The sequence below is a fragment of the Tachysurus fulvidraco genome, chromosome 7, assembly GCF_022655615.1.
Source record: "Tachysurus fulvidraco isolate hzauxx_2018 chromosome 7, HZAU_PFXX_2.0, whole genome shotgun sequence".
Taxonomy (NCBI): domain Eukaryota; kingdom Metazoa; phylum Chordata; class Actinopteri; order Siluriformes; family Bagridae; genus Tachysurus; species Tachysurus fulvidraco.
The window spans coordinates 2,739,707-2,755,617 of NC_062524.1; the positions used below are offsets into that span (position 1 = coordinate 2,739,707).

At 37.6% G+C, this 15,911-nt stretch overlaps 2 protein-coding genes across 30 annotated transcripts in view; one reads left to right on the plus strand and one right to left on the minus strand.

The window, feature by feature from the left end:
• The window catches only part of LOC113650479, a 289,734-nt gene that overhangs the window by 184,973 nt on the left and 88,850 nt on the right, over nucleotides 1–15,911 (minus strand). The gene's annotated exons all lie outside the window — the stretch shown is intronic.
• LOC113660602 (NACHT, LRR and PYD domains-containing protein 12-like) lies at nucleotides 65–15,697 on the plus strand. Of its 7 annotated transcripts, XM_047816761.1 has the most exons (13): nucleotides 113–194; nucleotides 1,103–1,181; nucleotides 1,366–1,504; nucleotides 1,686–1,802; nucleotides 2,051–2,167; nucleotides 2,675–2,728; nucleotides 2,942–4,702; nucleotides 5,010–5,183; nucleotides 8,634–8,807; nucleotides 10,605–10,778; nucleotides 11,235–11,408; nucleotides 13,604–13,777; nucleotides 15,181–15,697. In XM_047816761.1, the coding sequence occupies exons 3-13, from the start codon at nucleotides 1,452–1,454 to the stop codon at nucleotides 15,338–15,340; spliced, it is 3,132 nt and encodes a 1,043-aa protein (XP_047672717.1). In that variant the 5' UTR covers nucleotides 113–194; nucleotides 1,103–1,181; nucleotides 1,366–1,451; the 3' UTR covers nucleotides 15,341–15,697. The 7 variants fall into 7 exon arrangements, with proteins under 7 accessions (XP_047672716.1, XP_047672715.1, XP_047672719.1 ...); XM_047816760.1 differs by lacking the exon at nucleotides 1,103–1,181 and having other exon boundaries at nucleotides 65–194; XM_047816763.1 differs by adding an exon at nucleotides 6,028–6,201 and having other exon boundaries at nucleotides 111–1,504.

Consider the following 15,911-nt stretch of genomic DNA (forward strand, 5'->3'; position numbering starts at 1 on the left):
CTTAAATTACTTTAGGCTGATCTAAAAGAGCCGGCTCAAAGTGTCGATTCAGTCACGAACGACACATCACTCGCCAAACGAATCAGCACTGAAAACGAAAGTGAATCATCTTCAGTTCAGGCTCCATTTTGAGGAGAGGCTGAAAACCGAAAAACATCTTCAACACCAGGCCCAACACAAGGACTGTAGAATTAGTGAGTAGTTCCTTTAATATAAACACCTTTGCAGACTAAAAGTTTATGATTTACTGAAATGTATTAAGTAAAAACAATTAACACTGCGTCACGTCACCGGATTAAAGTCGCGTGATAAACGTGTATAGTACATGGTTTCTTTATGGGATTTAAAAAAAAAAAAAATTTATCACTGCTAATGAAATGAGTTTGTAATTCAGCCTCGAATCCGTATTGTTGCTTTAAAACAAGTCAGAAACTAACATTAATATTTGAATGATATGAATGTTCCACAACACCAGAAACGACTTGTGTGTAAAGGTATTGTTATCTATATCTGTGTATTATATTACAGTTTCTCTCTAGGATTTCTTTTTCATTAATTAAGCATTAAACCTTTGTGTTGAATGTATTATTGGGCTTCATAAGTGTAGAACAAACGTTTTGATCTGGCTGTAGTTTATTTCTTTTTTATTTACACATTCACAAATATGACAAATATGTCCATATTATATATCCACATAAAATATGACATAATTAATATTTTTAAAGTCAGTTCATAAAAGCTCAGTGTTCACATTTTATAAAATATTTTTCCTTTGTTTGAGGCTTTTGTGGTACAGTAACAGAAATAAATGCACTCACCCTTAGGTCAAAGATCATCCAAGATATCTCTTACATCCTTCAGTCTGAGAACATTCAAAATATCTTCTTATGTTCTTCCTGTATGTGTTTTTGTTGATTGATGACAGTGAGCTGTTTTGGATTTAACATCATTGTCCGTCTTTTGCTCTGATCAGATTTGGACCATTTTACCCTTCCTTTTGACCTTGATTTTAGATCTTGCCTTTGAACTTTTCTTCTGTTTTATACAAATGTCTTCTGTTTTATACAAATGTCACTAACGATTTGGCATTTCTCTCTTTCAGACTGAATGTGCTCTTGTCCCCATCACTACTGCATAATCCTTATAGATTACTCTTACTGTGAATCCTCATGATTCTCAAGGTTGGAATCACATGTCAGTGACCTGCTGCTGAATGAGATTATCTGAATGCTCTAGACATGTCACTAACCATGAGCTTCTGACATTATTTGTTACTAAATACACCAATTTGTGTCTTAAGGACCAAAGCTATAAAAGTTTTTTTTTCTTCAAGATTTACTGCATGTTGTTTTTTGTGTTTACTAGAAGTTAATGTTGTAGGTGTTCGATCCAGACAACAGTGACTCAGCTGTGTGTCCATAAGCTGTCTGTGCATTCACTGATATTAAAAAATGGAGAGCTCTGATCTGGACACAGTTGACATGACCCCACCCTCAAAAAAATGGTAACTTACCTTGTCCTGATATATTAGTCATTAACTGTTGATATCTGTAATATTTAGTGAGTATATACATGAAAGAAATATCCAATGAGATAATGGAAAGCTCTCACTAAATTATTCTGTCAGTCAAAAACTGTGTAAAGTGTCTATAATCCACAAAATGTCTGTTTATAATGTTGTGCAGTAAACTAGAGGCAAAAACATTGGAATCTGCAGCACCCAGCTGTGTCTCCATGAAGAGTGACAGGTCTATGGATCTTCCTGGGAACTTTAAACTTGGAGACTCCTCACCTGTACACAGGTAACCTATATCTAAAGTTACTGCAGAGAGAAATGCTGTGCTACACATGTCTTAATCCAGTCTAGATAAACAATTCAGAGGTAACAGTGTAAATATTTAGACAGGTCAGGATGTCTTAAAGTTGCTAAAAAAGAAAAACTTATTGTATTAAAATCCAGGCAAATGGGTCTATGAGCATTTTTCTAAAACTCTCATAAAATAAAAGAGTGTGTATGAATCACTAAATGTTGGTTAATAATGTTGTTCAGTACACAAAATGGAAGGAGATCAGCCTCACCACCACAGAGCGGTATCTCCATGAAGAGTAACACATCTATGGATCTTCCTCGGAACTTTAAAGGATCAGACTTCTCATCAGTACACAGGTAACACCCCATAGTTCTCATGTCTAAAGACACCTCAAATTGTAAATGTTGTGCTACACACGTCTTAGTGTAAATTTTTATACAGGTCAGAATATCTTAAATGGGCAACGTAAAAACATTGTATTAAAATCCAGGCAAACGGATCAGTGTAACCTTGCCGTGTCTTAATGAAGAGTGATGTAATATGTAGAGTATGTATTTAAAACTTAATAGTACACAGAGACCCTTTATATGAACACAAGCAACGGTTATTCACCATAAATCAAATATACAGGATGATAGCATACACTATTTTCTTTAATCATTAATAATATCAAAGGTCAACATATATTTTTAACTAAGATAAAAAAAACTTTCCCCTCTCAAAACAAGCTAATGACTAAATTATCACTACATGTGATGGACTGACCTACCATCCAGATATAGTATAATTCTAAATAGAGCTGTGAAAATCAGTGATCCTTTCTGTCAGGATTTCTTATAAACAGCTATAACATTTGTTCCCAGTGTGCTACAGAAGCCAGGAGACAGAAGAGAAAAGACTATGATCACAGATACAAGGTAATATCAAAAACACTAACATGACTATAACATTGACACACTGCTAATGAAAAATCTCTCTACATTATTAGATTATGTGAATAGGAAACATACAGTAGAATCATGTGAATACACAGAGAGAACATCATAACAACTGTCATAACCACTTATTATCTTGAATGTTAATAATGTCTCATCATGTCTCTTTACCATTTCTACTTTACCATTTCACAGACAAGAACCACGATCTGTTGGTGTTTATGAATTCCTGAAAAAGTACAAGTTACATTTGATGAAGCAGTTTCAGTGTTTGAATGGAGTGATAAACCTGGGAACCCAAACACTCCTGAATGAGATCTACACAGAGCTTTACATCACAGAGGGAGACAGTAAAGATGTCAATAATGAACATGAGGTGATACAGATTGAAGCAGCATCCAGGAGAACAACAACAGAGGAAACGCCAATCAAATGCAATGACATCTTTAAGCCTTTATCTGAACAAGACAGACCCATCAGAACTGTGCTGACAAAAGGAGTTGCTGGCATCGGAAAAACAGTCTCTGTGCAGAAGTTCATTCTGGACTGGGCTGAAGGGAAAGTAAATCAGGACGTCCACCTCATATTTCCACTTCCTTTCAGAGAGCTGAACTTGATGAAGGACCAGAAACTGAGTCTGATGGAGCTCCTTCATGTCTTTTTTAAGGAAACAAAAGAAACAGAAATGTTAAGTATGGAAAAGGTTCTGTTCATTTTTGACGGATTGGACGAGTGTCGTTTTCCTCTAGATTTCCAGAACACAGTGAGAGTGTGTGATGTAACTGAATCAGCATCAGTGCCTGTGCTGCTGATAAACCTGATCAAAGGGAATCTGCTTCCATCTGCTCTCATCTGGATCACCTCCAGACCTGCAGCAGCTGATCAGATCCCCTCTGAGAGTGTTGATCGAGTCACAGAGGTACGAGGGTTCAATGACCCACAGAAGGAGGAGTACTTCAGGAAGAGGATCAGTGATCAGAGCCTGGCCAATAACATCATCACACACCTGAAGTCATTAAGAAGCCTCTACATCATGTGTCACATCCCAGTCTTCTGCTGGATTTCAGCCACTGTTCTAGAGAGAATGTTGGGTGAAGCAGAGAGTGGAGAGATCCCCAAGACTCTGACTCAAATGTACACACACTTCCTCATCATTCAGACAAACATCATAAGAGAAAAATACTCAAAGAAGCAGGAGAGTGATGAAGAAATGCTTCTCAAACTGGGACAACTGGCTTTTCAGCAGCTGATGAAAGGCAACCTGATCTTCTATGATGAAGACCTGAGAGAGTGTGGTATTGATGTGAGCGAAGCAGCAGTGTACTCAGGTGTGTGTACTCAGATCTTCAGAGAGGAGTTTGGGCTTCAGCAGAGTAAAGTGTTCTGCTTTGTGCATCTGACCATTCAGGAGCATCTCGCAGCTCTGTATGTGCACCTGACCTTCATGAAGAAAAAGATTAATGTTCTTAAACACAGTCAGGTCGTTAACACAATCTCAGATGTCCACAACTGGGCTGTAGATCAGGCCTTGGAAACTAAGACTGGACGTCTGGACCTTTTCCTCCGCTTTCTTCTGGGTCTTTCACTGGAGACCAATCAGAAACTCTTACACACCTTTATAACACATACAGGAAGTAGCCCCCAGAGCAAAGAAGAAACAGTTCAGTACATTAAGATGAAGATCAGAAGAAATCCTCCTGAAGATAAATCCATCAATCTGTTCCACTGTCTGAATGAACTGGGTGATAATTCACTAGTGGAGGAAATCCAAAACTACCTAAAATCTGGAAAACAAAGAAAACTCTCTTCCTCACAGTGGTCTGCTCTGGTGTTTGTGTTACTGACCTCAGCACAGGAACTGGAGGAATTTGACCTGAGTAAATATAGTACAGAGAAGATAACAGATCTGGTTCTTTTGAAGGTGATGCCTGTGACTGCAGCATCAAGAAAAGCAGTGTAAGTAAATCTGAAAAGAAACATTCTACTGTTACACAGTTCTCAAGAAAAGAAAAACGGAACGCACTGGGACAAAATGTAAAATTTACAGTAAAAATAAAAAATGTAAAAACATTCATCCATCTCATATTAACAACTTAATTGGTATCGGACAAAAAAGAGAAAATTACAATAGGGACTAATCTTTTGTCAGTATTTCGGCTGGGTCAGAAACCTTTTTTTTCATTTAAGAAAAACAGAATGAACAAGTAATTTGCAATAGTGTTACTTTAGTAATACTTTATGTATCCTTATTTTTCCCCTTCAGTATTCGGCATGTAACATTTAAAGAGAAAAGCTCAGCAGCTTTGGCCTCAGTGCTCAGCTCTGAATACACCATACTGAGAGAACTGGATCTGTCTGAGAGTAAACTAGGAGACTCAGGAGTGAAAAGTCTTTCTGCTGGACTGAAGAATCCTCACTGTAAACTGGAGACAATGAGGTAAGATCAGCTCTCTGAGAGTCCCAATAACTCATTCACAAGACTTATTACAATAATAAGTATATTTATAAGTATATTTGCATAATAATTAATGTTGTAATTATTATGTAATAATAATATTACAGAATATTAAAAAAAAGACTGATATATACTGTACACTGATCAGGCAGAATATTATGACCACTGAGAGGAGAAGTGAATAACACTGATTTTCTCTTCATCACGGTTAGTGCATGGGTTACATTAGGCAGCAAGTGAAAATTTTGTCCACAAAATTTGTGTAAGAAGCAAGAGAAATGGGCAGGCATAAAAATTTGAGCAAGATTTGACAATGGGCAAATTGTGCTGGCTAGACGACTGGGCCAGAGCATTTCCAACGCTCCCCACGAGCATTGATGCACGTGGGGAGCGAAGGCTGAAAAAGGGGGATCAACCAATACAATATTAGGAAGGTGGTAATCATGTTATGCCTGATTGGTGTATATCCTCCATTATAAAGGAATACAGGGACAGTTACCCAGAACTTGACACATACTCTTTATATCTTTTAAACTCAGTCATGGAGAAAACATGTCAGGTGGCAAATGTACTCTTATCAAAATAATCCAGAGATCCATAAGCCACAAAACTAGTAGCTGGTTTTGAATACTGATACACATAAAAATTTACACACACAAATGCTTGAATTATTTACGCAGTTGTATTTAGTTAGCATTTTAATAGCATATTCATGTTTATTCATTCCATTCTGATTAATACTATCAGATTACAGATCATTTTTAAAGTAAATATGAAACCTAGATAATGATCTGTTGATGATGAGTGTGTTATTGTGTATCTGCAGGTTGTGTGTTTGTGGTGTCTCAGATGAAGGCTGTGCTGCTCTGACTTCAGCTCTGAGATCAAACCCCTCACACCTGAGACACCTGGATCTGTCTGAGAATAAACTTGGAGACTCAGGAGTGAAGAGTCTCTCTGCTCTATTGGAGAATCCTCACTGTAACCTGGAGACACTGAGGTAAGATCATCTCCCTGAGTCACATGACCTGCTCCTAACTAAGACACAAAAACACTTTAATAATGAGACTGAAAGAGAGCTTTTAGCTTAGAATCAGTGTCCTGAGGAGGAAGAATATTTTTTCACTACACACTGATTTTTGTTTTTGATTTTCGTTTTTGTTATGTAAAAAATTATATATATATATATATATATATATATATATATATATATATATATATATATATATATATACATATATATATATATATATACATACATATACAGTGCCTTGCGAAAGTATTCGGCCCCCTTGAACTTTGCGACCTTTTGCCACATTTCAGGCTTTAAACACAATGATATGAAACTGTAATTTTTTGTGAATAATCAACAACAAGTGGGACACAATCATGAAGTGGAACGAAATTTATTGGATATTTAACTTTTTTAACAAATCAAAAACTGTAAAATTGGGCGTGCAAAATTATTCGGCCCCTTTACTTTCAGTGCTGCAAACTCTCTCCAGAAGTTCAGTGAGGATCTCTGAATGATCCAATGTTGACCTAAATGACTAATGATGACAAATAGAATCCACCTGTGTGTAATCAAGTCTCCGTATAAATGCACCTGCACTGTGATAGTCTCAGAGGTCCGTTTAAAGCGCAGAGAGCATCATGAAGAACAAGGAACACACCAGGCAGGTCCGAGATACCGTTGTGGAGAAGTTTAAAGCCGGATTTGGATACAAAAAGATTTCCCAAGCTTTAAACATCCCAGGGAGCACTGTGCAAGCGATAATATTGAAATGTTAGGAGTATCAGACCACTGCAAATCTACGAAGACCTGGCCGTCCCTCTAAACTTTCAGCTCATACAAGGAGAAGACTGATCAGAGATGCAGCCAAGAGGCCCATGATGACTCTGGATGAACTGCAGAGATCTACAGCTGAGGTGGGAGACTCTGTCCATAGGACAACAAGCAGTCATATACTGCACAAATCTGGCCTTTATGGAAGAGTGGCAAGAAGAAAGCCATTTCTTAAAGATATCCATAAAAAGTGTCGTTTAAAGTTTGCCACAAGCCACCTGGGAGACACACCAAACATGTGGAAGAAGGTGCTCTGGTCAGATGAATCCAAAATTGAAGTTTTTGGCAACAATGCAAAACGTTCTGTTTGGCGTAAAAGCAACACAGCTCATCACCCTGAACACACAACCCCCACTGTCAAACATGGTGGTGGCAGCATCATGGTTTGGGCCTGCTTTTCTTCAGCAGGGACAGGAAAGATGGTTAAAATTGATGGGAAGATGGATGGAGCCAAATACAGGACCATTCTGGAAGAAAACCTGAAGGAGTCTGCAAAAGACCTGAGACTGGGACGGAGATTTGTCTTCCAACAAGACAATGATCCAAAACATAAAGCAAAATCTACAATGGAATGGTTCAAAAATAAACATATCCAGGTGTTAGAATGGTATGAAAGTCAAAGTCCAGACCTAAATACAATCGAGAATCTGTATAAAGAACAGAAAACTGCTGTTCACAAACACTCTCCATCCAACCTCACTGAGCTCGAGCTGTTCTGCAAGGAGGAATGGGCAAAAATTTCAGTCTCTCGATGTGCAAAACTGATAGAGACATACCCCAAGTGACTTACAGCTGTAATCGCAGCAAAAGTCGGCGCTACAAAGTATTAACTTAAGGGGGCCGAATAATTTTGCACGCCCAATTTTTCAGTTTTTGATTTGTTAAAAAAGTTTGAAATATCCAATAAATTTCGTTCCACTTCATGATTGTGTCCCACTTGTTGTTGATTCTTCACAAAAAATTACAGTTTCATATCATTGTTTGAAGCCTGAAATGTGGCAAAAGGTCGCATAGTTCAAGGGGGCCGAATACTTTCGCAAGGCACTGTGTGTGTGTGTGTGTGTGTGTGTGTGTGTGTGTGTGTGTGTGTGTGTGTGTGTATATATATATATATCCTTGTCTGTTTATATTGTCCACCTGTCCTGTATATATTGCTGTTTATAAACCTGTTTACAATGTGTGTTCAGTGCTAAATTTTCAGAGCTGCTAAATGTTTATTTTTCACTGTTTTAGACAATTACAATAAAGATCTGTTCTACTCTGTGTTTACAGTGGATATGAAAATTTACACACTCCTGTTAAAATGTCAGATTTTGGAGATATACATTTACAGGATTAGAACTAAGTATCATATCATTTGTTACCACTGCACTGTCATGTGTTAATATGATGATATTTCTAGAACAACTTACAGAAGTGTTTTGAAGTAACTATGAATAAATAAATCCTGATAATGATTCACTAGATCACAGACTAAAACCCTCATTTCATTCTAAATGATAAAATAATTGTAATCTAAAATAATCTAAAAAAAATGTTAAAGATAAAGATCTGTTGTTGATGAGTGTGTTATGGTGTATCTGCAGGTTGTGTGTTTGTGGTGTCTCAGATGAAGGCTGTGCTGCACTGACTTCAGCTCTGAGATCAAACCCCTCACACCTGAGACACCTGGATCTGTCTGAGAATAAACTTGGAGACTCAGGAGTGAAGAGTCTCTCTGCTCTATTGGAGAATCCTCTCTGTAACCTGGAGACACTGAGGTAAGATCATCTCCCTGAGTCACATGACCTGTTCCTCACTAAGACACTTTCTCTAATAATGGGACTAAAGCAGAGGTTCAGCATTCTTTGATTATTTAAATAAATCACCAAATCAAAATAACAGAGAAAAATATGATTAAATAGCCTACATACTCCACACAGTACAAATTCATGAGTTTCATCTCATGGCTTCATTCCTCTCAAATACATTGTACAGATATATGCATTTATGGTTTAATAAACATCTACTACGACATATTTAATAATTTTAACCTCTGAATGTTAATAAAGTTTTCTGTGCAATGCAAACTTGAATTGAAATTTCTGTTTTTGATTATGTGCTCAAATATTTCAGTGGCATTCCAAATAATAAAACCATTAACTGATGTATTTTAATGATGGGTTATTTGGACATTAAGGCCATCCTTAAAAATATTCTTGTTTGCTGTAACCCGACCCACCCTGTCAATTTAGAACCGACTCAATTTTTTATTTTTTTTGCTTTAAGTCCAACCGACTTGCTGGTTGTAAATTTGTGTTAAGACCGACCAATTTTTTTTTTAACTTTTCAAACAACTAATACAAAAGCAATAAAATAATATTAATTATATTTTAGTAAGTATTGTAAATATATAAATTGCCTAGGCCTACATACAAACGAAGGTTACCTTCTTTCTTTTTAAATAAAAACCCGTGACATCATCTATGTTTACACTATTGGTTACCGGATGTCACACTATGGCCTGTGCGTTCGCTTCTTCTCATTCTCTCATTCACTGTCAGAGTCAACAGTTCGCGCTCGGTAAGGATGGCTGCGGCTGCAGTAAACAAAATGTTCGCGGTCACCGTTCAAAGCCATACTTGTTTGGGCTCCATAATACATCTAAAAAAATTCATCAAAACAGCTCGACACCGCTTTAACTTGGCACAAAGTTCTGGAAAATCTGTGTCCAGCATCAAATTAAGGTTTGCAATGATGTGCCTGAAGGCACGGGTTGAAGACCCAGTCAGTGACGTCACGATATGCTAATTTGTTTAACGTCATACCTACGTAATCACCAAAATTGTACTTTTTTTTTTTTTACACATTGAAACTTGGGGGGGGGGGAAATATAGACCTACCGACCTTTTTTTTTTTTTTTTTTTTTTATAAACTGTTACTGCAAACCAAAATATTTTTTAGGATGGCCCAATTAACATTCAGGTTAATATACTAAAAAAAACGCTATCAGGACAGAAAGTGAGAATGCAACATCAGGGCTTATTTCAAAAGAAGAGTCCAAACATCTACATAACTGTCAGTCATTCTGGAGTCATATTTTGATCTGCTGTAGGTGATTTTTCAGAAACAATTGGGGCATATTTTTGTGAAGGTAAAGGTGAAGCTTCTCTTCAAAATGAGTACGGTAGGTTTGAATAGACACTATCACATATGGGGCAAGGTGTTGCCTAATGGTCAGAGAGTCTGACTCATAATCCAAAGGTTGTGGGTTCGAGTCTCGGGCCGGCCACGACTGAGGTGCCCTTGAGCAAGGCAACCCCCCAACTGCTCCCCGGGCGCTGCAGCATAAATGGCTGCCCACTGCTCCGGGTGTGTGTTGCTCCTTTTGATTTTTGCTGCTTCTATAATATACGACTTTTAATTTGTGATTAAAAATGTGATCCATCTATAATGCACAGATGATATTAAATACTTGTTTCATTCTGAACGATAAAGTAAATTTACGTGAATAAGTTTTAAAATAAATTTGAAGATGAAGATCTGTTGTTGATGAGTGTGTTATTGTGTATCTGCAGGTTGTGTGTTTGTGGTGTCTCAGATGAAGGCTGTGCTGCTCTGACTTCAGCTCTGAGATCAAACCCCTCACACCTGAGAGACCTGGATCTGTCTGAGAATAAACTTGGAGACCCAGGAATGAAGAGTCTCTCTGCTCTATTGGAGAATCCTCTCTGTAACCTGGAGACACTGAGGTAAGATCATCTCTCTGAGTCACATGACCTGCTCCTCACTAAGACACTTTCTCTAATAAGGGGACTGAAGCAGGGGTTCAGCATTCTTTGATTATTTTAATAAATCACCAACTGAAAATAACAGTGAAAAATATGATTAAATAGCCTACATACTCCACACAGTACAAATTCATGAGTTTCATCTCATGGCTTCATTCCTCTCAAATACATTGTACAAATATATGCATCCTGTGTCGTTCCCAGGGTCTGCAGCTGACCTCTGCTGGTTCACAAGAAGTGTAAATTTTGCTGTTAATAAACCTGTTTACAATAAATCCTGATAATGATTCACTTGATTACAGACTAAAATCCTTGTTTCATTCTAAATGATGAAATAATTTAAAACTAAAATAATCTAAAAAAAAAAGTTAAAGATAAAGATCTGTTGTTGATGAGTGTGTTATTGTGTATCTGCAGGTTGTGTGTTTGTGGTGTCTCAGATGAAGGCTGTGCTGCTCTGACTTCAGCTCTGAGATCAAACCCCTCACACCTGAGACACCTGGATCTGTCTGAGAATAAACTTGGAGACTCAGGAGTGAAGAGTCTCTCTGCTCTATTGGAGAATCCTCTCTGTAACCTGGAGACACTGAGGTAAGATCATCTCTCTGAGTCACATGATCTGCTCCTAACCAAGACACTTTCTCTAATAATGAGACTGAAACAGGGGTTTTATTTCAGCAGCAATGTTTTAGGAGGAAGATTATTTCTTGAAACTGATGATATATCAAAGACCAGTTAAACTCTTGTTAAAAAATTTTCTTTTTTGTTATGTAAAACCTGAAGAGCTGCTATAGCAGCTAGTGTGTTGGCTTACAGGAGACATTTTGTCTGACTGACCGACAAGGCGGATTGTTGTGTGAATGGTGTGTTAATGAGGAGTCTAACTAAAGTGTGGAGTCTAGCTAAGTGACCTGCCGGTGCTCCCACAAGTAACAATACATTTTATTTAATCATTTTACAAATCACTTGTCTGATGTCCCTCCTGAAAGCATGAATTGTTTCTGACAGACACAGGAAGACTGCAGTCACACCATCTGAAAGGCAGATAAATATATTATTGAAATACTTTATAAAATGTAATTGAACGTACAGAACATAATTATTTATCAGTGGGTATTTTAATACAGATCATATGCCCCTTTTCCACCGAGGCAGTTTGAGTGCTGGTTCGGAGCCTAATTTAGAACCAGTTCTTTCTTTTTCCACAGCCAAAGCACCGGCTCTGAACCAGGAAAAGTGGTTCTTAAGTAGCACCAAAATGTTGCAGGTCTAGACTTAAGAACCGCTTGCATTAGGAGCTGTGGGCGGAGCTACTGTTAGCGCATTTGATAATGTACCTAAAGTTTACCAATGTTTAATACACTTTTACTTTATTGATCCTTACTATTTTTGCTGCTTCTATAATATGACCTTCCATTTGTGATTAATAATGTGATCCATTTACAGTTGAGGCCAAAATTATTAGCCCCCTTATGAAATTAGACAAAACTCTGTCTGTTTTATAGTGTATTTGTTTCCAAAATGACACAGACAAAATGTCCACTAAGTTTGATTAGGATATTTAATTGTAATAGTGAGTTGAGACAAGAATGGGCAAAAATGAAACGTCCAAAATTATTAGCCCCCTGGTCATTAATAGTCAATAGTGTACCCTTTCTGAGCCACAACTGACAACAACCTCTTAGAGTAATTCTTTACTAGGTTGGTACAGGTCTCCTGAGGGATTTTAGCCCATTCTTTCATTGCAAATTGCTCCAGCTGGTCCAAATTGCATGGTTTCCAAGCATGGACATTTACTTTGAGCACTCGCCAGATTCTCAATAGGATTGAGGTCTGGTCTCTGTGCGGACCACTCCAGGACCCTTGGTTTTGGTATCCTTCAGGAACTGTTGGACCAATTACGATGTATGCTTTGGATCATTGTCTTGTTGAAAGGCCCAGCGACGACCTAAGGCTAAACTATGAGCAGATTTCTGCATATTATCCCTCAAAATGTCAACATAATTTTCATTTTTGATGATGCCATGCACCCGAACAAGGCTGCCTGTGCCTGAAGCTGCAAAACAGCCCCACAGCATGATGCTCCCACCACCATGTTTAACTGTGGGAACTGTGTTCTTAGGGTTGAAGGCCTCACCCTTTCTTCGCCAAACATAAGCAACATCCATGTGCCCAAACAGTTCCAGTTTAGTCTCATCAGACCAAAGCATAGTGTCCCAAAACTCACCTTTACCTTTCATATGTTCACGGGCAAACCTGTCTGGCTGTGATGTGCTGCTTTTTGAGTAAAGGGGTTCTACTGGGATGATGGCCCTTCTCCTTGGAGTCCTTTTATTCTGATTGAATGCCCAGGTGTTGTTAGGAAGCCAGTTGACTGCAGAGGTGTATTTTGAAAGCTGAATGATTAATTAAGGTGTGTTTTGAAAGCGAAAATTCACATGGGGCTAACATTTTTGACCACCCCATTTTCACTATATTTGATATAAAGCAAGCCTAAAAATGTATTTTATATTCCAAAATGTACCAAAAGCTACTAAATAACACTGGTGAATGTTTGATTATATCAAGTTTTATCAATGCTGCAAACATTGGAACGATCTTTAGGAAAATGTTCCAAAATTCCTGGGGGGCTAATAATTTTGGCCTCAACTGTATAATGCACAGATGGTATTAAATACTCGTTTCATTCTGAACAATAAAGTAAATTTACATGAATAAAATTAATTAATTAATTAAAATAAATTTGAAGATAAAAATCTGTTGAGTGTGTTATTGTGTATCTGCAGGCTGTGTGATTGTGGTGTCACAGATGAAGGCTGTGCTGCACTGACTTCAGCTCTGAGATCAAACCCCTCACACCTGAGACACCTGGATCTGTCTGAGAATAAACTTGGAGACTCAGGAGTGAAGAGTCTCTCTGCTCTATTGGAGAATCCTCTCTGTAACCTGGAGACACTGAGGTAAGATCATCTCCCTGAGTCACATGACCTGTTCCTCACTAAGACAACTTCTTTATTCGTGAGACTAAAGCAGAGGTTCAGCATTCTTTGATTATTTTAATAAATCACCAAATCAAAATAACAGAGAAAAATATGATTAAATAGCCTACATACTCCACACAGTACAAATTCATGAGTTTCATCTCATGGCTTCATTCCTCTCAAATACATTGTACAGATATATGCATCCTGTGTCGTTCCCAGGGTCTGCAGCTGACCTCTGCTGGTTCACAAGTGCCCCTAGCTTTTACATTGCTCAACCAACTCCTGATACTTAGTTTGTTTCCTTTTATAAGCTTACTCTGTGCATTCTACACCAGGTCATTCAGTTCTACTATGACTGTCAACCAGAACTTGACTTCTACCATTTTGCTTAGCCTGTCTGGAAAATCATCCATCCATCCATCTATCCATCAGTCCAGTCCGTCCGTCCATCCATCCATCCATCCAATATTTGTGACTGAAAAATATCTGAATAGTGGATGATGTAAATGTTGACATTTAATTTGTCTTTTGTAAATTTGAGACAGTTTTTTTTTTTCCCCCCGACTCATTTTCTTGTTAATACTGAATTCAACCATTTACACATTAAGTCTGTATGTATTTTAAAAACACATATGTAATAGACAAAAGAGCTGATAGTCAGTCCCTCTACACCTCCGCACCCTATTGTCATTCAAAATCAACCAGTTGAAATAGTGGACAGTTTCAAATATCTGGAAATGACACTGGATAACACACACACCTTTGCTCAGCACATTATGGGCATTCAGAAAAGAAGTCATCAAAGACTGTCGGTCATTCGCAAACTCAAAGGACTTAATGTCGCTCCTCGTTTACTATTACTACTTTATCAAAGCATTATTCAGTCAATTTTACTGTATTGTAATACTGTATTTACAATATTGCTGCAAAAGTTATAGGTCTTCCTACACCTAACCTTATAGAACTCAATAACATAGCTATCGGACGCTTTGCCATTTCAGTAGAACGGGATTCCACACATCCACTAAATGAGTATCTAGCCCCACTGCCCTCAGGGCGCAGGTACAGGGCTCTAAGGTGCAGAAGGGCCCGCTTTGGAAGAAGCCTGATTCCCTCAGTCATTAAGTATCTTAACAATAGACATCGCTGAGTGTTATTCTGAATGTTTTTGACATGTATGTATTATTACTGTTTATGTTGCGTGTGTCGAACAAGTACAGTGTTGTGGAAAAGAATTTCCCCTTTGGGGACAATAAAGTAAAGTAAGTAATGTATAATTAATTTATGTATAAAACAATTTATATTCAGGTTCAGTGCTCTTACTACAGTAACACCATTAGACTTCACTAAGAAACTAAAGTATGTTGTTATGTGTGCAGGTTGGTGGACTGTGTCATTTCAGATGAAGGCTGTGATACTCTGACTTCAGCTCTGAGATCAATGCCTTTACATCTGGATCTAGTCTTGAATAAAAAAGGAGACTCCAGAAAGAAGATGCCTGCAGCTTGTAAGGATGATGAACATCACAAACTACAGTAACTGATGGAAAGTTATGAACTATTCACATACACATTGAAAGATAACAAAGATATTAAGTGTTATAAAGTGGTTATAGGTAATGTACATATGAATTACCTATAAGTAATATACCTATCAATATACTGGAATATTCTGAACTAGGCTGATTGTATGATACCACATCTATAACCGTGAAATCAAGTGACGGCGTCCTCATTCTTTCTGTCCTGTTCTGATTTAATAATGCACTTGTAAATAAATTGTGTAAACCACCATGATTGTTTCTGCTGATGTCTCTTTTCTTGTGATAACACCGAATAACATTATTCTGTATTACTACACTGTGGTGATATGAATAAATCTTCCTATCCAATCACATTCTCTGCATTTTTTTTGTGAACTCTTCCCTGAATTTAGTTCAGAGTTAGCGACAGCAGTGCAACTCAGACTTCTCTGAGATTTCTCAATGTTTTATCTTTTTTTTTATTGGCCAGGCAGCACATGTTTATTTTATAAACAGCACGTGTTTATTTTATCCCAAAAAAAATGGCCACTAGAGAACACTTTCAAAAGATAAAGGAAGTTTAACAGA

Coding starts and splice junctions, on each gene's coding strand:
- LOC113660602 (XM_047816763.1), top strand. CDS start 1,452: ATGGAGAGCTCTGATCTGGACACAGTTGACATGACCCCACCCTCAAAA. Junction 4,703..5,009: donor GCAGCATCAAGAAAAGCAGT/GTAAGTAAATCT, acceptor TTTCCCCTTCAG/TATTCGGCATGTAACATTTA. Junction 6,202..8,633: donor TGTAACCTGGAGACACTGAG/GTAAGATCATCT, acceptor GTGTATCTGCAG/GTTGTGTGTTTGTGGTGTCT.